We start from the raw sequence: 20,789 nt of genomic DNA, 5'->3' as shown, positions 1-20,789 counted from the left end.
ACATTACAGCAGAGGCACCTATGCCCTGGGAAACAACTCAGTCATAGAGAGCTAGGTCTTGCCCTAACCCTGAAGCCACTGAAAGACTGTGTTCTCAGTTCCCACACTATTTTGCATGTGTAACCATGCCTTACATGCCACACCATGCAGCAGAGGGGGCATCTGCACCTTGAGCGCCAGTGTCATTACCACTCCAATTCCAGAGCCACAGTCACTCCATGTGAGCCCATGCATCAGACCTCAGTTCTACGGCTACTCCATGAGTGCCACTTATCAGACCACTATGAGAGGCCCTACAAGCCAGATCTAGTACAAAGAAAAATCTTCTCAGCTCCAGCTTCCCTGGTGGGAGAAAAGATCAGAAGAACCTTAGCAGCCATCACCACTGAAGACCCTATCAATTCTTGCTGCTACTGCCAATATCCACTGCTTTGGCCACTGAAGATCCTTATGATCTTTGTCAACTCTAACCTGAGCTGAAAAAACTACACAAAGACTACAAATCTGCACCATCACTGATACCACCCCACCCAATAAACCCTCCACCATAGAGAATGGTCTTTTCAGAGTGAACTAGTTCATAAATTCTGGAAGGTGATTCTTGTTTTTTCCTCAGATTTTTTTTTATGCTATAGGTTGTGTGTTACATGTGCAGAATGTGCAGGTTTATTACATAGGTATACATGTGCCATGGTGGTTTGCTGTCTCCATCACCCCATACCAACATTAGGTATTTCTCCTAATGCTATTCCTCCCCTATCCCTTCACCCCCTGCTATCCCTCCCCTAGTCTCCACCCCGCAACAAGCCCCAGTGTGTGATATTCCCCTCCCTGTGTCTATGTATTCTCATTGTTCAACACGCACTTATGCATTAGCACATGAAGTGTTTGGTTTTCTGTTCTTGTGTCAGTTTGCTGAGAATGATGATTTCAAGCTTTATCCATGTCCCTGCAAAGGACATGAACTCATCCTTTTTTATGGCTGCATAGTATTCCATGGTGTATATGTGCCACGTTTTCTTTATCCAGTATATGAACAGACACTTCTCAAAAGAAGAAATTTATGCAGCCAACAAACATATGAAAAAAAGCTCATCATCACTGGTCATTAGAGAAATGCAAATCAAAACCACATTGAGATACCATCTCACGCCAGTTAGAACGGCGCTCATTAAAAAATCAGGAGACAACAGATGCTGGAGAGGATGTAGAGAAATAGGAACACTTTTACACTGTTGGTGGGAGTGTAAATTAGTTCAACCATTGTAGAAGACAGTGTGGCGATTCCTCAAGGATCTAGAAACAGAAATACCATTTGACCCAGCAATCCCATTACTGGGTATATACCCAAAGGATTATATATAATTCTATTATAAAGGCACATGCACAGATATGTTTATTGTGTCACTGTTCACAATAGTAAAGACTTGGAACCAACCCAAGTGCCCATCAATGGAAGGTGATTCTTTTTGGTTGTGTTAATGTTTATTTTTCCCCTAGATTGATGTGTGTGCATTTGACTGCTTTACCAAATGCACACACATCAACATAAGGCAAAAATAAACATTAAAAAAAAAACAAAAAGACATAACACCATCAGAAGAACACAATAATTTTACAGTAACTCACCCCAACATAATAGAGATATATGAAATGCCTGACAAAACAATTAAAATAATTGTTTTAGGAAAGCTTAGTGAACTTAAAGAGAAGCAATTCTACAAAACCAGAAAAGAAAAGTACAACCAAAACCAAGAATTGAACAAAGAAATTGAATTTATGTTTTAAAATCAAATAGAAATTCTGGAGCTAAAAATCATAATAAATAATAAATAGCATCAACAGCAGAAATTATCACATAGACAAAGAAGCTGTGAACTGAAAAACTGGTTATTTGAAAATATACAACTAAAGAAGAAGAAAGAAAAAAGAATGATAAAAGATGAAGAAAGCTTAAGAGGTTTATGAGACAGCATCAAAAGAGCAAATGTACAATGCATTTGTCCATTCTCATGCTGCTATAAGGACGTATCCAAGACTGGGTAGTTTATAAAGGAAAGAGATTTAGTTGACTCACACTTCTATAGTGTTGGGGAGGCCTCAGGAAACTTACAGCCATGGTGGAAGGGAAAGCAAACATGTCCTTCTATACAAGGTGGCAGGAGAGAGAAGAATGAGAACTGAACAAAGAGGGAAGCTCCTTATAAAACCACCAGATTTCATGAGAACTTACTATCATAAGAATAACATGGGAAAAAATCACCTCCATGATTTAATTACCTCCCATTGAATCTCTCCCACAACATGTAGGGATTATGGGAACTAAAATTCAAAATGAGATTTGGGTGGGACATAGCCAAACTATAGCAAACAAGTTACAGGAGTTATAGAAGGAGATGAGAGAGACAAAAGAAGAGATTATTTAAATGAATAATGGCAGAATGATTTGCAAATCTGGGGAAAGATATAAATATCCAGGTATAAGAAGGTCAAAAGTTTCCAATCACATTCAATAAAAATAAAACTACACCAAGGCATATTATAATCAAACTGTTAAAAATCAAAAACACAGAGAAAATCCTGACAACAGCAAGAGAGAAGCAAATCACGTGTAAGAGAATTACAACAAGGCTAGTAGAAAATTTCTCGGTAGATCCCTTGCAGAATAGGAGAGAACAGGAGAATACATGTAAGGAAGGAAAGAAAATCTCCCAACCAGAAATATTTACCTAACGAAGCTGTCCTTTAGGAATCAGGAGAGATAAAGACTTTCCCAGACAAACAAAAGCTGAAGACGTTCATCACTACCAGACCTATTTTCCAAAAATTCTACACAGAATTCTTCAAGCTAAAGAAAAAAAAAGCAAGCAAGCTAATTGACATGAAAACATATAAAAGTATATCACTCACTGTTTAAGTACCTTTACAATATTCTAATACTCTAACTGTGGTGTGTAAATCACTGATATACTTAGTATAAAGGTTAAAAGACAAAGCTATTAAAAATAATAATAGCTACAATGCAGGTATACCTCAGAGATACTGTGGGTTCAATTCCAGAATATCTAAATAAAGCAAGTATCATAATAAAGGTAATCTCACAATTTTTTTGTTTCCCAGTACATATAAAAGTTATGTTTATATTTTACTGTAGCCTATTAAATGTGTGATAACATGTTTAAAACATATATGTTAATTTAAAAATACTTAATTGCTAAAAAAAAAAAAAGTTTATCATCTGAGCCTTCATCAAATATTGGCCTTTTTACTGCTATAAGATTTTGCTTTAATGTAGATGACTGCTGACTTATCAGGGTGGTGGTTGCTAAAGGTTGAGGCGGCTGTGGCAATTTTTTAAAACCAGACAACAATAAAGTTTGTTTCATCAACTGACTTTTCCTTATCCAAAAAAAATTTATTGGTAGTATGCAACGCTGTTTGATAGCATTCTACCCAGAGTAGAACCTCTTTCAAAATTGAAGTCAATTCTCTCAAACCTTGCCACTGTTTTTATCAACTATGTTTATGTACTAGTTTAAATTATTTGTTATCATTTCAACAATGTTCATAGCATTATCACCAAGAGTAGATTCCATCTCAAGAAACCACTTTCTTTGCTCATCCATAATAAGCAACTTCTCATCCATTCAAGTTTTATCACGAGAATGAAGCAATTCAGTCACATCTACACACTCCACTTCCAATTCTAGTTCTCTTGCTATTTCCACTACATTTGCAATTCTTTTCTTTAGTGAAATCTTGAAACCATCAGTCATTCATAAGAGTTGGAATCAACCTTCTAAACTCTTGTAAATGTTGATTTATTCATCTTCTCACATAAATCATGAATGTTCTTAATGACATCTAAGTGTGGAGTCCCTCTGAAAAGTTTTCAATCTCTTTGGTCCTGATCCAGCAGAGGAATTACTATCTATGGCAGTTATGGCCTTATAAAATGTATTTCTTAAATAAGAAGACTTGAAAGTCAAAATTAATCTTTGATCTGTGGGATGCAAAATGGATGTTGTGTTGGCAGAAATGGAAACAAGTTTAATCTTTTTGTTCATCTTTATCAAAGCTCTTGGATAACAAGGTGCATTGTCAATGAACAGTGATATTTGGAAAGGAATCTTTTTTTTCTGAGAAGTAGATATCAACAGGCAGCTTAAAATATTCAGTGAACCATGCTGTAAACAGATGTACTGTCATCTAGGCTTTGTTTTTTTTATTTATAGAGCACAGGCACAGTAGATTAGTCTAATTGTTGAGGGCCTGAGCATTGTGTTCAACTTAAAGTCACCAGCTGCATTAGCCCCTAAAAAAACAATTATTCTGTCCTTTGAAGCTTTGAAGCCAAGCCTTGACTTCTCCTCTCTAACTATAGAAGTTCTAGATGGCATCTTCTTCTAGTATTTGATTGTTTATTTCCATTGAAAAGCTATTGTTTAGGGTGCCACCTTCATCAGTTGTCTTACCTCGATATTCTGGATAACTTAATGCAACTTCTCTATCAGCACTTGGTGCTTTGCCTTACATGTTTACATCACAGAGACAGCTTCTATCCTTAAACCTCATGAAACAAACTCCAGTAGCTTCAAACTTTTCTGCTCCAGCTTTCACGTCTATCTCAGCCATCACAGAGGTGAATAGAGTTTAAGAACTTGCTCTGGCTTAGTCTATGGCTTAATGGAACGTTGCAGCTAGTTTAACCGTATATCCAGACCACTAAAACTTCCTCCATATCAGCAGTAAGTTTGTTCTTATAATTTGTGTGTTCACTGAAGTAGTCATTTTACTTTTCTTCAAGAACTTTTCCTCTACATTCACAACTTGGCTAACTGGTTAAATACTTTAAAATCATTAATATAATCTATCACACAAACAAGATAAAAAAGGAAAATTATGCGATTTTCCATCAATAGACACAAGAAAAGCATTTAACAAAATTCAACATCCATTTATCATAAAAACTGAGCAAACTGGAAATCAAGAGAAACTGCCTCAACTTGATTAATAGCATCTACAAAAACCCTACCATTAAACTCATATTTAATGGGGAGAAATTAAGTGCTTTTGTCCTAAGACTGAGAACAAGGCCAAGATGTCTTCTCTCACCACTCCCATTCAACACTAAACTAGATTTCTTAGGTAATTTAACAGGAAAAGAAAAAGAAATAAAAGGTTTATACATTGGAAAAGATGAAATTAAAATGTCTTTGTTAAGAAATCGAAATCTGAAACAGTAGACAAGAAAAATAATTTTAAAAAAGAAACTTCTGGACCTAGTAGGCAAAAATAGCAACATTGCAGAATACAAGGTTAATATGCAAAAGTCAGTTTTTTCCCAGCAATTAAAAGTTGAGGTTGAAATTAAAAACACAATACCTTTTACATGAACACCAAAAAATGAAACTTAGGTGTAAATCTAGCAAAATATATACAAGATCTATTGAAGAAGGCTACAAAACTGATGGAACAAAGCAAAATATCTAAATAAATGAAGAGATGTTCCATGTTCACAAATAGGAAGACTTAATATTGTTAAGATGTCTATTCTGTCCAATGTGATCTACAAATTCCATACAATTCCAAAGTCCCAACAAAGTATTTTATGGATATAGACAAACTCTAAAATCATATGGAAAAGCAAAAGACACAAAATAATCTATTTATATATCTATTTATATAGATAGATATATGCATAGGTTATTCTGCGTCTATACAAATATATATATTTATATTTGTAGAGACAGGGTTTTGACATATTTCCCTGGCTGGTCTTGAATACCTCGGCTCAAGCCATTCACCAGCCTCAACCTCCCAAAGTGCTAGGACTACATGCATGAACCACCATTCCTGGTAGTATTTTTAAAATTGAGTTGTAGATGTTTTTAATATATGTTGGATATTAACTCTTTATCATATATGTGGCTTGTAAATATTTGCTCCCAATGCAATACTAAAGAAAAAGAGCAAGTTTGAACAATTGAAACTACCTGATTTTAACATTTACTATAAAGCTTCATAATCAACACAGCATGGTATTTGTAAAATAATCAACAATTGGTAAAGAATCAACAAATACATCAATGAAATAGAAGAGAGAGCCCAGAAATAGATATACACAAAGATAGTCAACTAGTCTTTGAGAAAGGAGCAGAGGTGAGAGGCAGCCTTTTCAAGAATGTCTGTCTTTCTTGAAAGAGTGGTTGAATGTCCACATGCAAAAAAAAAAAAGAAATCTTAACATAGACCTTATGCCTTTCACAAAAACAAACTTAGTTTAGATCATAGATATAATATAATGCTCAATACTATTATATAAAACTACTAGAAGATAACATAGGAGAAGATTTAATGGACCTATAGTTTGTTAATGAGTTTTTAGATACAATACCAGGAGCATAATCCTGGTATGAAAAATAATTGAAATGTTGGACGTTATGAAAATTTAAAACTTTGCAAAGGACACTATTTAAGAGAATGAAAAGACAACCCTCAGAATGAGAGAAAATATTTGCAGAATATATATTTCATAAAGGATTTGTATCCAAATATGTACAAAGAACTCTTAAAACTCAACAATAAGAAAACAAACAAAATGGGCAAAAGATCTGAACAAACATTTCACCAAGAAGATGGCAAGTAAATATATGGAAGGAAGCTCAAAAAATCACACACCATTAGAGAATTGCAAATTAAAACAACAAGATAACACTACTCATCTATTAATCATTGCTAAAATTTAAAAAACTGAAAATACCAATGGCTGATGAGGATGTATATTAACAGGAACTTCATTTATTACTGCTTGGAATTCAAAATGATACAGTCACTTTGGAAGATAATTTGACAGTTTCTTACAAAATTAAACATGATCTTACCATACACCCCAGCAATCATAAGGCTAGATATTTACTCAATTGAGTTGACAATTTATGTCTACACAAGAATGTTTATAGCAGCTTTATTCACAATCACCAAAAACTGGAAGCAAACAAGATGTTCCTAAAAAGTTGAATGGATGAACTGTGGTACATCCATTAAATGGGATATTATTCAGTGATATAACAAAATGTGCTATCAAGCCATGAAAAGACATGGAAGAATCTTAAATGTTCATTGCTAAGTAAATGTAACCAGTCTGAAAAAGCTACATACTAAATGATTATCAACTATATTACATTGTCGAAAAGGCAAAACTATAGAAGAGCAAGAAACCAGTGTTGCCAGAGATTTGGAGAAGGAAAGAGATGAATAGATAAAAGCAGGGGATTTTTAGGACAGTGAAACTCTTCTGATACTATACGGTGGATACATAACATTATGCAATTGTCAAAACCCATAGAACTGTCCAACACAGAGTGAACCTTAATGTGAACAATGGACTTTAGTTAATAATAATGTATGCATATTTGTTCATCAATTTACACAAACTGATGAACAAACTGCATTAATGTAACATGTTAATAGCAAGGAAAATTATATAGATGGGAGAGGGGTAATATGGAAATTCTCTGTTTGCAATTTTTTTGTAAATATAAAATTGTTATGAAAAATTAAGTCTATTTTCTTAAAGTCAGCCTAGGGATCCTCGTTTATAGAATCCAATCTGGCATTTTTCTAAGTAAAATTTCTCTGTTTCCAGCATTTAAGTCTCACTTTTCTGTGCAAGATTTTCTTAAGTTTTATATTTCCTAGGTCATTTCTGTCAGAATTAAGGGGTGGGGTAGTGAGAATTCAGACATATGTCCTCGGGGTGCCATCTGTTCTCCGAATGGTATCCCATATGTTGTTGATGTGTAGAGTTTTCATTGTTGACATTTATGAATTGACTATAATTGTACTTTGATTTCCTTCTTGACTCGAGTTAATTATGAGGGTGTTTAAATTTCCAAGTGGTATTTTTTAAAAAAAACATGTTACTAATTTCTGCTTCATTGCTCATTGTTTTAAATATGTGATTTACGTAAGCCCTACTTTTTAGAGCTATTGAGAGGGATTTTTTTCTTGGTAGTTTAGTATATCACCAATTTTTGAAATGTCTGGATATTTTATAGAGATGTGTAGTATTCTTATGTTATGAAGTCTATTTTTTTCTACCTATATATTTTTATTCTTCTGCAAAACTTTGAACATTTTCATTGTATATTTAGTGTTACATTACTTGTTACATATAAGTTTGTGAGTGTTCTACTGCCACCATGTATTGTATCTTTTATCAATATAAATAATCTTTTATCACATGAAATGTTGTTTGCTTTGAATTTAATTTGTCTAATAGCAGCATGGTAATTAATGCCTTCTTTAATTTTTACTTGCTTGATATATCTTTGGCCATTCCTCTGTTTTCACATTTAGATATCTAAGTGATGTGGTTTTTACATTTTTCTCTTTTAAACAGCATAGAATTGGATTTTAGTGATGTTTTAAAATAATAGTTATTTTCTTAGTGAAAGATCTTAAGTCATTCACATGTATTGTGACAGACAGTGCTGGGGTCTGGTGTTATTTCAGTTACCTCAGTTTAGTTTTTCTACGTTAAGGGTTTGTTTGTTGCTATTTACTTGTTTTTCTTTTTTTTTTTTTTTTTTTTCTTTTTATTGATTATCAATTATGGTAGGCTTAAAAAAGCCCTCCCATCCCCCCACCACAAAATCCATATCCTAATCCATGGAACCTGTGATGTTACCTTACATAAGAAAAGGGAGCTTTGCAAATGTGATTAAGCTAGTGATCTTAAAACAGGGAGATTATCCTGGTTTATCCCACCGAGTCCCAAATGCAATCATAACGGGGAGGTAGAAGGGAATGTGACACACAGAAGCGGAAAAGGCAGAGCTTGGGCTGCTTTGGCCACATGCCAAAGACTGCTGGCAGTCACCTGAAGCCGGAAGACGCAAGGGACAGATTCTCCCTAGAGTCTCTGGAGGAATCATGGCCTTGCCAAACTTTTATTTTTGCCCAATAGAACTGATTTTGGACTTCTGGTCTCCAAAGCTGTGCGAGAATATATTTATGTTGTTTTAAGCCAACAAGTTTGTAGTTAATTTGTTATAGCCACCATAGGAAACTAATTAAAATTTCTCCATTTTTATTTTACTCTATCATAACTTATCTTAAGCTTTTAGCTTTAATATATCCCTATAAAGGTAAAAAACAAAAGGGATGCCCAAAATACATAACAAAATTGAACATACTATCTTTCTTTTTACTCTGTCCCTTCATTCAACTCCCTAAAGTTTTTCCTGAAATGTGTCATAATCACATTTATAATTATTTTGCAGGCATTTAATGTGTTTCTAACTTCATTGCTTACCATAGTTGTTATTAGTCTATCCTCTTTCCTCTTGCTGAATGCTTAATTTTGATTCAATTCTCAATTAGCTGAAGTATGCCAGGAAGAGTATATGATGTTACATTTTCTTCTTTCTTATATATCTGAGAAAATTGTTCTGTGCCTTGGCACAGAAATGATATTTACAAAGATCTCATGTTATAATTTTTTTTCAAAAGTCTGAACATGTTGTTATACTGTTTTCTGGCATTTATTCTTGTGGAAAAGAGGTATGATAATTTAAGATGCATTTCTTTTAGGTAACCTTTAATTTTTTTTTACCCTGCTTAAATGCCTGAAGATGGTTAATCTCTGAAATCAAATACTCTTTTGGATTGTATCTCAAAGTTGGTATCTTTTTATCAACATTGACTGCTCTTCTGGCGACTCTTGTTTGTGACTCTTCCTCCTGCTCCAGATTCTGAACTGTGCCTTTCTCCTCGCTCAAGACAGCTACAGAGGCCCAAAATGCTTATAAACTTCTCACCATGATGTTCCACCCCACACGTTCCACCATTGCATGGCTTCCTTTCCATCCTTCTCCTCCTCTGTGTGTAGCAGGCTTAATAGTTCTAAATTCATGGATCACATGTAGAAACCCCAATTTTGTCTAAGTAGGCAATTGTTCGATTTTTGTTTTCTTAAACTTAGTCATCCATTTTCTCTTTCTCTATTTATCACCTTTTTCCCAAGAGGACAATTTTTTCCTGTAGTTTTCGGGGGGCCTTCCATTTCTTTTTTTAACCTTTTTTTCTAACTTTTATTTTAAGTCCAGGGTAATGTGCAGGTTTGTTATACAGGTAAACTTGTGTCATAGGAGTTTGTTGCACAAATTATTTCATCAACCAGGTAATAAGCTTCCTACCTGTTAGTTATTTTTCATGATCCTCTCCTTCCTCCCACCCTCTATCCTCCTATAGGCCCCAGTGTGTGTTGTTCCCCTCTATGAGTCCATGTGTTCTCATCATTTAGCTTCCACTTATATGTAAAAACATACAATATTTCGTTTTCTATTTCTGTGTTAGTTTGCTGAAGATAATGTCCTCTGTCCATGTCCATCCATGTCCCTGCAAAGGACATGATCTCATTCTTTCTTATGAGCCTTCAATTTCTAATCATTCCTCAGAATCTCCTCCCCCTGGTGTCTTTCACAACATTCATGCTGAGATGCATTTGTAGAAATAATAAAGAACAACAATGTACTTGAATGTTGTTTGTCTGATCCAGAGAAAGAACAAAAGGCATGAATTCAGAACAAAGGTAATTGCCAAGAAGAAAGTGAAATAAATACTCACCGTTAGACTTCAGTATACAAGTTACTCTCCTACCCCATCTGCATTTGATCCAAATGTTACAAAGCAGAAATACAGCTGGACTCTTGGTAGAAATAAGGCTCCAAGTTATCTGAAAAAAATTTCACCTTGATCATCACTTCAAATATATTTCATTTAATTACATTTTAAATATGGTCTTCACATAAGATAAATTAACTTCTTAAATCCCGATTTCCTTTTCTGCTAAGTATGCCAAAAAAAAAAAAAAAGATATACACAGATAATTAAGAGGTGTGAGTAAAGTTAATAAAAGAGAGAGTGGAAAGGGAGAGGAGAAACAGAGCCTCAGCCTAATGAAGAGGATGAAAAGGGGGAGCTCTCAGATGGTGTCAGTGCTAATGATGATAAATTATTCAACATTGCACATAGGTTCCCTAAAACAGGAATCCTTCTGTCATCTCTTGACTCCTGCTGATAAAAGGCAAATGAACTTTTTTTTCTAATTATTCTGGAATGTCAATTGTGGCTGGGAAAATTAGTTTAGCTTTAAAAGTCAATTACAAACAAATGTACCATGCAAATGTCAAGAAGGACTGATCCTGAAATATACAGTTTCCAAGAGGCCAAGGGACTGAGTAAGCAAGAAAGAACTGGAAGCATTCTCACTCATCATAGCCAACAGTGCAAATTCTAGCACCAGGAACCAAAATCTGCTTCCTGGTATGGAGATGAAACGGGAGAGTTCCCTGGCCCATCCATCACAGGATGTGGGACAGGGGTATAGCTCTCTGTTTGGCTGCCTCAAGCTCAAAACCCTTACAGGAGGGGGATCACACAGAAGGGCAGGTGCAGGAGCCAGGACAAATGCTTTGGGCTTTGGCTCCATAGTAGTGTCTGGAGTGGGTAGCTGTGACTCTTGAAGCCCCTGAATTACTGTGCCGTTTTAGCTCTGCTGTCTGCAGATGGCTTAAGCGTTAACCAGCTCAGTGCCCTCTTGGTACCCAGGACCTTGTCCATAGTCCAACAAGAATCAGGTCACACATGGACTTGAAGGATGAATGCAGGAGTTTTATTGAGTGGTGGAGGTAATTCTCAGTGATGGGGAGTTAGAAGGGGGATGGAAAGGGAAGACGATCTTCCCCTGGAATTTGGCCGTCCGTCGGCCAATCTCCTCTCTGGTGGTCCCAAGCTGAACTCCTCTTGGCATTCAGACTCTCCTTCTCTTCTCTCCTTCTCTGCCACATCATTCTGCCATTCATCTGCTCACTTCCTCCTGGAGCCTGGGGTTTGGTGTTTATATGGGTACAGGATAGGGTCATGTGGCAGGCCAAAAGGCAACATTTTGGACATGAAAACAGGAATGCCTGTTCTCATTTAGGGGCACTGGTTTCCAGGCTTGAAGGTAGGGTTTTTGCTGGGGAACTGCCCTTTTCTACCCAGTATTTCCCTGTCTCTTGTTTATATCAGAGATTCATTTATTTCCTTCCCTAACCCAACCCTCACCCCTTCTTTGGTTCACTTCTCAGGTTTCTAAATAACACAAGGTGCTATTCTTTCCATTCTGTGCATTCTCTCACTTCTCTGAAGTGATGAGCCTCTTCTTGTTTCTCTCTTTAGGTTGTGCTGCTCTACGCCTCTACCTACGTCCTGGTGTCCCTCAGCATAGACAGGTACCACGCCATCGTCTACCCCATGAAGTTCCTTCAAGGAGGTGAGCTGGCTTGACCAGGTGCTGTTTCATAAAGAATCGTCCTTGAGTGAGGGTAGGATCATTTTCACTAATATGTAACTCTTAATAGTTGTGACCTTCCTCCTCTTTCCTCCTCTTCCTTCTCCTCTTCTACCTCTTTCCTCACTTCATGGGTCTGATTGTCCAAAAAGATGTACAAAAGAAAACTTAGATGCCTGGGAAAATGCTGATGGTTCCCATGGACAGCCCAGAGCCACTAAGGAAGGTAGGTGGCTGTCCCACTTTGTGACCATTCACCTTGAAGCTGATGCTTTCATCTTTTTCCACTACAACAGTGTTGACATGCATACCTGTCCAAAGAAATGAACTCTCCCATACTAACTTCTCAGAAACAAATATCTTGTCCTCCTTATCCAAAACCATAGAAAGAATTGGAAAGATATTTTTAATTGATAATCGTATTGGGGTGGGGTGAAAGGAAACTCTCCTTGATTCAGAAATGGTGAGGGATCCCTAAGAAATGGAAGCAGATTGGCTGGTGGGAAGGCTGAGACCACACAGCCCACACTACCCCCAGATGATGCTCAAGTGGGATGGGAGAGTTCTCAAGAGCACTTCCTAAACAGGCTGCATAAATGTGGAGTGCAGGAGAGGACCCAAGGCAACTGACAGGGTGATTCCTGAAGTACAACACGGAGGATTAATCATAGCAAGTTTCCCTGGGTTTGAAGATGCAGAGTGGGGCCCTGGGGAGCACTAATGCCATAGAGGAAGGGCCAGTACATATTCACAAGACTAGCTGCCCACTGCTCTGCCCACAGTTGGAGCCCACTCTTCTCCATACACACTGAAGGCAACTAAGAAGCCAGTGTTTAACAGCCCGTACTCCCCTTCCTCCAGATAACTTTGAAAATTGATAAAGAACCTAACGATCTTGATCACAAAAATGAGGTGCAATCAAACATTTAAAAAGCGACAAAATCCAAACAGTAGAAAACAGATAATCCACTTAAAAAATGATTCCTTAGAATTTACATCTAGGGAAGCAAATTTAATAGAATTTTAAGATAAGTATAATTAACGTTATCAAGGATCTGCAAGAAGTGGGGTGAAATATGGTAATTTCATGTATTATTGACAGGGGTATAAGTAAACACATCTTATTGAAATATAAAATGTGCAGCACTTTGAAATGACTTCTTGGTATCTGCTCTGGAGAAACACCCACATGTGTGCATGTATACATATGTGATGCATATTGTGGCATTGCCTAGAAGAGCAGGAATTCATTGCTACCCTTGGTGTCTCTCAGTGGAGGAATGGTTAACTAGTCTATGGAAGAAGTTTCAGTAGCTTATGTTTATTGATTGCACACTAGGCATCATTCGCGATTCTAAGTGTTTACACGTATTAAATATTTTAATATTCATAACATCTCTTTGAGGTAGGTTCTATTATTATCTGCATTTTACAGTTAATTGCTGTTCCAAGAGTGAAAGTAATTTGCCCAAGGTCACAGCCAGTAGTGCAGGAGCAGGATTTGAACCCACACAGTCTGGGTCTAGCTCTGGTGCCCTCGAATACTATATAGCCGCCTCTCAATGTGGAAGTGGTAGAGCTATGTTGGAAGTAATACGCATCAATATGAACATATCTACATTATATGCTGAGTGACAAAAACAACATGCACAAAAACCCATGCAGAATGATACCATTAGAGTCAAAAACTCAAAACAAATGCTAGACACCATGTACAGAAAGATAGAGAGGAGGAGAGAGAACACACAAAAGAGAGCTCAAGGGAAAATGAACAATAATCTGCAAAAACACACATCAACTTGACATTTGACCTCACTGCTACGGATGGGAGTTAGACTAGTGGTAGTGACCACCACAGGAACTTATATGCAAGGCAGTAATTTTTACATGAAGAACATATTAATGTGTTGTATGCAATTAAAATTAAGTTATTTTGATCCTGCTAAATAAGTATGAGAGGTCTATTGCACAGCGTGAGACATATGAGTAACAATACTAAATAGCAGTCTTAAGAATTTGCTAACGGCTGGGTGTGGTGGCTCATGCATGTAATCCCAGCACTTTAGGAGGCCAAGGCAGGTGGATCACAAGATCAGAAGTTTGAGACCAACCTGGCCAAGATATTGAAACCCCTTCTCTACTACAAATACAAAAATTAGCTGGGCATGGTGGCACATGCCTGTAACCCCAGCTACTCAGGAGGCTGAGGCAGGAGAATCGCTTGAACCTGGGAGGCAGAAGTTGCAGTGAGCCGCAATCGTGCCATTGCCCTCCAGCCTGGGTGACAGAGTGAGACCCCGTAAAAAAAAAAAAAAAAAAAAAAAAGAATTTGCTAACAAGGTAAATCTTATATTAAGTGCTCTTACCACAAAAGGAAAAAACTAAACAAAACAAAACTAAAAGGGGACAGGAAGAAGCCTTAGGAAGTGATGGATATGTTTATGGCATGGCTTGTAATGATGGTTACATAAGTATATACATATTTCCAGACAAATTAAGTGGTATGTGTTGTATATGTACAGCTTTTTATATGTCAATTATATACCAACAAAGTGGCTTAGAAGTTAACTTAACAAATAGAATGTATACTTGTTTCCTAGGCTTCTTCTTGGTAATTTGACCTGTCTGTTTTGTGAAGGGTTGAGTCTTGCACCAAGTTTTCTGGGCACTGTGCAGCCCTAGTTATTATGAGAGGGGAGGCAGGGAATGGATGAGGCAGGAGAGGTAGGAAGGACGTTTCATGACATAGATATGCAAAGATGTGTCAATGAAGCATCAAACTCTGTAAAATATGAGTAGAGATTTATTCTGAGCGAAAAATGAGTCACCATGGCCCATGACAAAGCCCTCAGGCAGTCATAAGAACATGAGCCCAAGGTGGTCAGGATGCAGCTTGGTTTTATACGTTTCAGGGAGACATGAGACTTCAATCAAACGCATTTAAGAAATACATAGGGTTGGCCCAAAATGGCAGGCTGGGTAGGGTCGGGTGGGGTGGGTGAGGCTTCCAGATGATAGGTAGATTTAACTTTTTTCTGGTTGACATTTGGTCGAATTTATCTAAAGACCTGAGATCAATAGAAAGAAATGTCTGAGTTAAGATAAAGAATTGTGGAGACCATATTTCTTATTTTCAGAGGAAACTTTCAGGCTGCAGGCTTCCAGTGTGAGAGACTAGGTTGTAAAATGTTTCTCATCAGACTTAAAGTCTGTGTTGCTGTTAATGTTGGAGGGATACAATGAGACATGCCCGACCCCCACTTCCCAGCATGGCCTGGAACAGCCTCTCAGGTTACATTTTAAAAGAGCCTTGGCTGAGGAAGAAATTCATTCAGATGGTTGGAGGCCCTTCTAACTTTATTTTTGGTTTGTGATACACTTTTTTTTTTTTTAAGACAGAGTCTTGCTTTGTCATCTTGGCTGGAGTGCAGTGGCTCGATCTTGGCTCACTGCAACTTCTGCCTCCCGGGCTTAAGTGATTCTTGTGCCTCAGCCTCCTGAGTAGCTGGGATTACGGGTGTGTACCTGTAATTAACCATGCCTGGCTAATTTTTGTATTTTTAGTAGCGATGGGGTTTCACCATGTTGTCCAGGCTGGGCTCAAACTCCTCTGCTCAAGCAATCCACCTTGGCCTTCCAAAGTGCTGGGATTACAGGCATGAAACACCGCACCGGGCCCGTGATACACGTATTTGTCCATCTATTTGTTTATGCCTAGCAGACTTCAGAAAAGGTTGAATGTGGTGGACAAAAGAACATCGACACCTAAGAATTTTAAGGTGAAGAAATAGAAGTGAAGGAAAAATAAATACAGGAAATTACATGAGGGAAGTCTCAGGAAACTTGTTAGAGGGGAGGACTTGAGACCCATAGCCAAGAGGGTGACGTGATGGATTACGTTTCACCAAATTCACTGGGTTAAAAAATTAACTGTTTGCTTGGAAAATATGTCTAGTTCTGGGAGACATTGTCTAATATCATGAACAGTGTCCTAAATTATCAGAAAGGAAGCAATTAATATTAGAGTGCTTTTCTAAAGATGTAAAACAACTTATTTCCTCACTACAAAATTAAGAGAGGCTCAACATCGGGTGCTTGGAAAATCCTCATCATCCATAGCTTCTGGGAAAGATGAAAGCTTGGAAACAGACATTAGCCAGCTCCCCTCCTCTGGGCAGTCCCAACGAAAGTCACTGAAGAAATGTAAAAACAGGGGGAGACCTGCATCTGGAATGAGAGCCAAGGAAAGAAGCCATCCAAATACCAGAAACTTCAAAGAATTCCCAGCACACGAGGGAGCAGATTAAACACGGAGGCCAAGTGTCAATGTGTAATTCAGCCCCTGGGAGCACTCCCTGGCCTTGCACAGGATGAACTGATCCTCACAAGTTTATAGGGTGAGGGCAGCCTGTGAGAACAGGGCACAAGAGGTTCCAGGAAATAACACAGGAGTCACGTTAGTGCCGCAGCTTGTCAGAATTTAAGGGCAGCTGTGAGGGGCAGCTGTGAGAGGCGGGGTTCGGGGTTTATGCGACTCAGCTAAGAGAAAGCCGTAGAAAGAGGAGATTTCCCAGAGAGTAGCAGGGCTCTCTGTGGAGAGCCATGGAGCAGGGAGAAGCCAGGAGAGAGTCAAATGCAGCTGTGCAGGCACAGGCAATGGCCGCTAAACTGAGGGGAGGCCATCTTTTATTTATTTTATTGCTATTTACCGAAGGGGTATTTTCTTAGCCAGCAACTCCAGAAAAGTTGACAATTTTAAAGCTCTTCATCAAAAATGAATATGAGAATAATTAGAAAAATATCAAAATAATAAAGATAAATATACAGTGTCATATTAAAACATAATATAAAACTTTGATAATTAAAACAATATAATACTGGAACCAGAATAACACATAAATCATATGAAATTTCAAATCAGCTAGCAAAAATGAATTAGTCAGTATATGGTGTTGAAATAACTGTCTGGCCATTTTTCAAAAGATTAGATCGCCACCTGCCATGGCTAATAACAAAATAAATTTTAGTCATTTATCAGTGCTTTTCCAATTGCACTTCCCACGCTGACCCCCAGAGGGCTCATTTCTCTGGCCTGCCCCAGGGCAGGTCTGGGAGCTGCTGGCTGTCTCAGTTTGAGTTGAGGATACCTGAGCTTTCTACACGTTTCTATACTGGGTCCAAGATAAAATTATATTTGAAGAAAGGATCTTACTACCAGAAAAATAAAATGCCATTTGTATGGGTTCACATTTCTTAACAGGAAAAGATGGTCATAACAGGCTTTTCGGAGGAAAAAAGTTAGTTTACAAGGTAGCATCTGTATCATGATCTCATCTTTAAATGTGTAGTCTATGTATTATATATGCATGCATTATCAAAATTTAAACTTGCTGTTTCTAGATGGTGCCACTATGGAGTTTTCTTCCTTTTCGCTTATTTTTATTTGCTAGTATTTCTGTAATCAATGTGTGGAACTTACACGATTTTTAAAAAGATAAATGAGTTACATGGAAAAGGCGAAGGCTAAGCCGCAGAGAAGCACAGAGCTAGATAAGAGCACAGGGAAGAGGGAGTCTGACTTTCCATGGGTGAGAAACACGAGACAGTCCACCTCATATGCAAACCACATTTCCTCTGTTCAGTCCTGGATCCTTCAGCCCTGAGAAGTCACTCTTCATGGCACATGGGCTCAGCTGCCTAGAAGGCCACCAGTCTCCCTGCTGTGGCAGCCGCATCACAGCCTAAGAGAGTGGGGCTTTCCCAGCATAGCCCAGCTCCAGTATGAGAAAAACAGCTCCAAGCCTGTACCCTGGTGGGCCTTTAGGGAAACATCTTTGGAGACCTTGGTAGAGGAGATCCTAAAGCATGGTGCTATACCCCTTTAATCTGTTTCCCTGTGCATCCCTCGCAAAAGTGAATGCAGTATATCCATCAAGTGGGAATCTGGGTGGGGCCCAGGAGTGACATGTTGCCCTTAACAGTACCCTGGGACCTACAGAAGGAGATGACATTCGAATTCTAACCAGTGAAAGAACAAGAGCACAGGCACCAGCTATTAACGTCACCCAGGTCCATAGAAACCCATCAGGCTTCACAACCTCACCATTAAGAAGAATCCCCTCCAGTACCATCGCCTGTCCTATTAATCCCACCTTGCTTCTTTCCTGATCTGAACTCCCACTGCTTCTCTCTACCCCGGTTTTTCTCTATTCCTTTAGGGACCAGCTCCCCTATACCATCAACTTCCTAATAGGAGGATCCCTCCACATCCTGCCTCCTGAGGTAGCCGATTTCCTTAAGACATCTTAAGAGCATGCTCCTCAGCCTTCTTTCTTAGGTACCTCCTGGCCTGGTGATGGTGAAGACATTTTCCTCCTTTTCCAAACCACTTCCAGGCCATTTCTCCTTCGGTATTGCCTACGCATGCCCACTCTGTTTCCCTGATGCTCATGCTATGAGTCTAGACTACCTTCTACAACACCTCCCCCATGTCTGTGCCCATATGGCCACAACTCTCATCCAGTGAAGATGTTGACACTATTCTCAGTCTCTCTTTCACCTTTCATACTGTCCTAATCACAGGTGACTCGATGTCTACATAAACCAAGTCTAGTGAGAGGGCTTCACACGATGACTCACAGAGCTTGACATGTTTCCGGTATTTGAGAGCATTGTGAATCAATGACTACCTCACACCTGAGAATGCTGAGGAGAGGCTGGTTGGCACTGTGGTCCTAGCCATGAGGGCCCATATAGAACCTGCATCGCAAAGTTTGCCTGAGGCTGTGTGTAAAAAGATCCTGCCCCAGACATTTCTGCCAGAGAGTGAGAGGCCTCAGGAGAAAGAGGCTGGAGGTCAGGGAGGGGTGGAAAGACACTGCCCAAGTCAAGCCCAAGTCAACCAGAGAGACCCCACAGGAGAATTTCCAAAGGACCCGGAAAAGTTCCTCAGGGGACCAAGAATCAGCTTTGGAGGCAGCCAGGCACAGACAGCACAAAGCCATCTGATGACAGCACCAGGCAAGCGAGAACTGTCCTCTTCCTCCTCTGGGTTCCCTGTACCCCAACTCTGGAGAGACCCCAACATGGTTAGCAATCTGGGGGAGGAGGAGGAACAGCAGACAAGGATAGAGAGTGGAAGGGCCGGTCCCCCTGCCCAGACTCCAGCTTCCTCCCTGAAGCAAGCCCATCTAGAGAGAAAAGACTTAACTTGAAATGATCTTGGGAATTTGGGGGTTTTATTGATATCTAGAATAAAACAATGTTTTAGTTAATTACATAAAAATTGATATTACTAATTTGTATGCAATTAACTAAATTGACACAATGTTTACCACTTAATGTGTCTGTCACCTATGAGTCATCACTGACACAAAGGGGCTTAAGTTTCCAAAGGTGGGCAAGAAAACCACTCCCCCATCCCCAGTGGATTACTGGTTGCAAGTAAAGAACAGAAAAGGCCTTAATTGGATTGCTATTATAATTCTACCCCAAGACTCTTGCTTGCTCAGTGGACCAATAACTACTCTTTTCTACACAGATCTAATATCTCTTTCCAGTGCATACAATTCAGCAAGAACAGGACCCTAGGACTCTATAAAAATCTCAAACCCGAAATATTTAGGAGAATTATTATTCTCCGAAATATTTTGGGTTTGAGATTTTTATAGATTCCCTAGTTTCCTCTAGATTTTTCTCACTTCTTGTAGCTCCTTGACCACAGCCAGCACACCATTCAACAACACCACTGACTACATTCCAACCCCACCCAAAGACACACTGCTTTCCAAGTTGAAAGTAGGGGAGCAAGGTGGCCTTCTGTTTCTGGAAGAAGGTCCCAGGGGCAAGCAGCACAGAAAGCACAGCTAGGTGAGGGATTGAGGCAAGGGCTTCAACAACAACTTGACAGAAAGCATCACATCATAACAACAGGTGTATTTTAAAGGCACTTGCTTATATATGAATTATCTCTCTCCATTCCCATCATAACCTGCTGAGGTGACCAGAACAGGTATTTTTTATACCAATTTAAAGAAAAGATGAGGCTGAGACTGCATAGTTTACCCAAGGTCAGAATATTGCAACTGAAATCCAGTGAGCAGACATAGCTACCAGGTTTCTGGTCTGGGTTTGAATGAGCCCTATTCTCCAGAACAAAGTTCAGTGTTCTTTCTCTGCCTTATAAGTCCATTCATTTTCCTACCAAAAAAAAAAAAAAAAAGAAGGTTCCTTCCCATTTGGCAAATAACTCTCGAAAACTGTCCCAGAGCTTTGCAGTGCTGGGTACAGTGAAAGGATGCCGCACAGACCAAAGCCTGTAGCCCTGCCTGGTACCAAGAGACTAACTGCGTGTGGGTAGACACAATCAGCATTTGCACCACAGCTTATCAGATGTACATAGCACAGACTGAGCTCCCTAACACTGCAGAGGTGGATTCATCAACATCTC

The 20,789-nt window shown here is 38.7% G+C and overlaps 1 protein-coding gene across 2 annotated transcripts in view; it reads left to right on the top strand.

The window, feature by feature from the left end:
- The window catches only part of NPSR1 (neuropeptide S receptor 1), a 174,217-nt gene that overhangs the window by 123,200 nt on the left and 30,228 nt on the right, over positions 1-20,789 (top strand). For both annotated transcript variants that reach the window (XM_032286820.1, XM_032286819.1), the window contains exon 4: positions 12,229-12,322. In XM_032286820.1, the coding sequence (XP_032142711.1) occupies positions 12,229-12,322 (94 nt within the window). The remainder of the gene's footprint in view (positions 1-12,228; positions 12,323-20,789) is intronic.

The sequence above is a fragment of the Sapajus apella genome, unplaced genomic scaffold, assembly GCF_009761245.1.
Source record: "Sapajus apella isolate SASKATOON/1434 unplaced genomic scaffold, GSC_monkey_1.0 scaffold19, whole genome shotgun sequence".
In the NCBI taxonomy this organism is placed as follows: Eukaryota; Metazoa; Chordata; class Mammalia; order Primates; family Cebidae; genus Sapajus; species Sapajus apella.
This window is presented reverse-complemented; position numbering and strand designations above follow the sequence as displayed.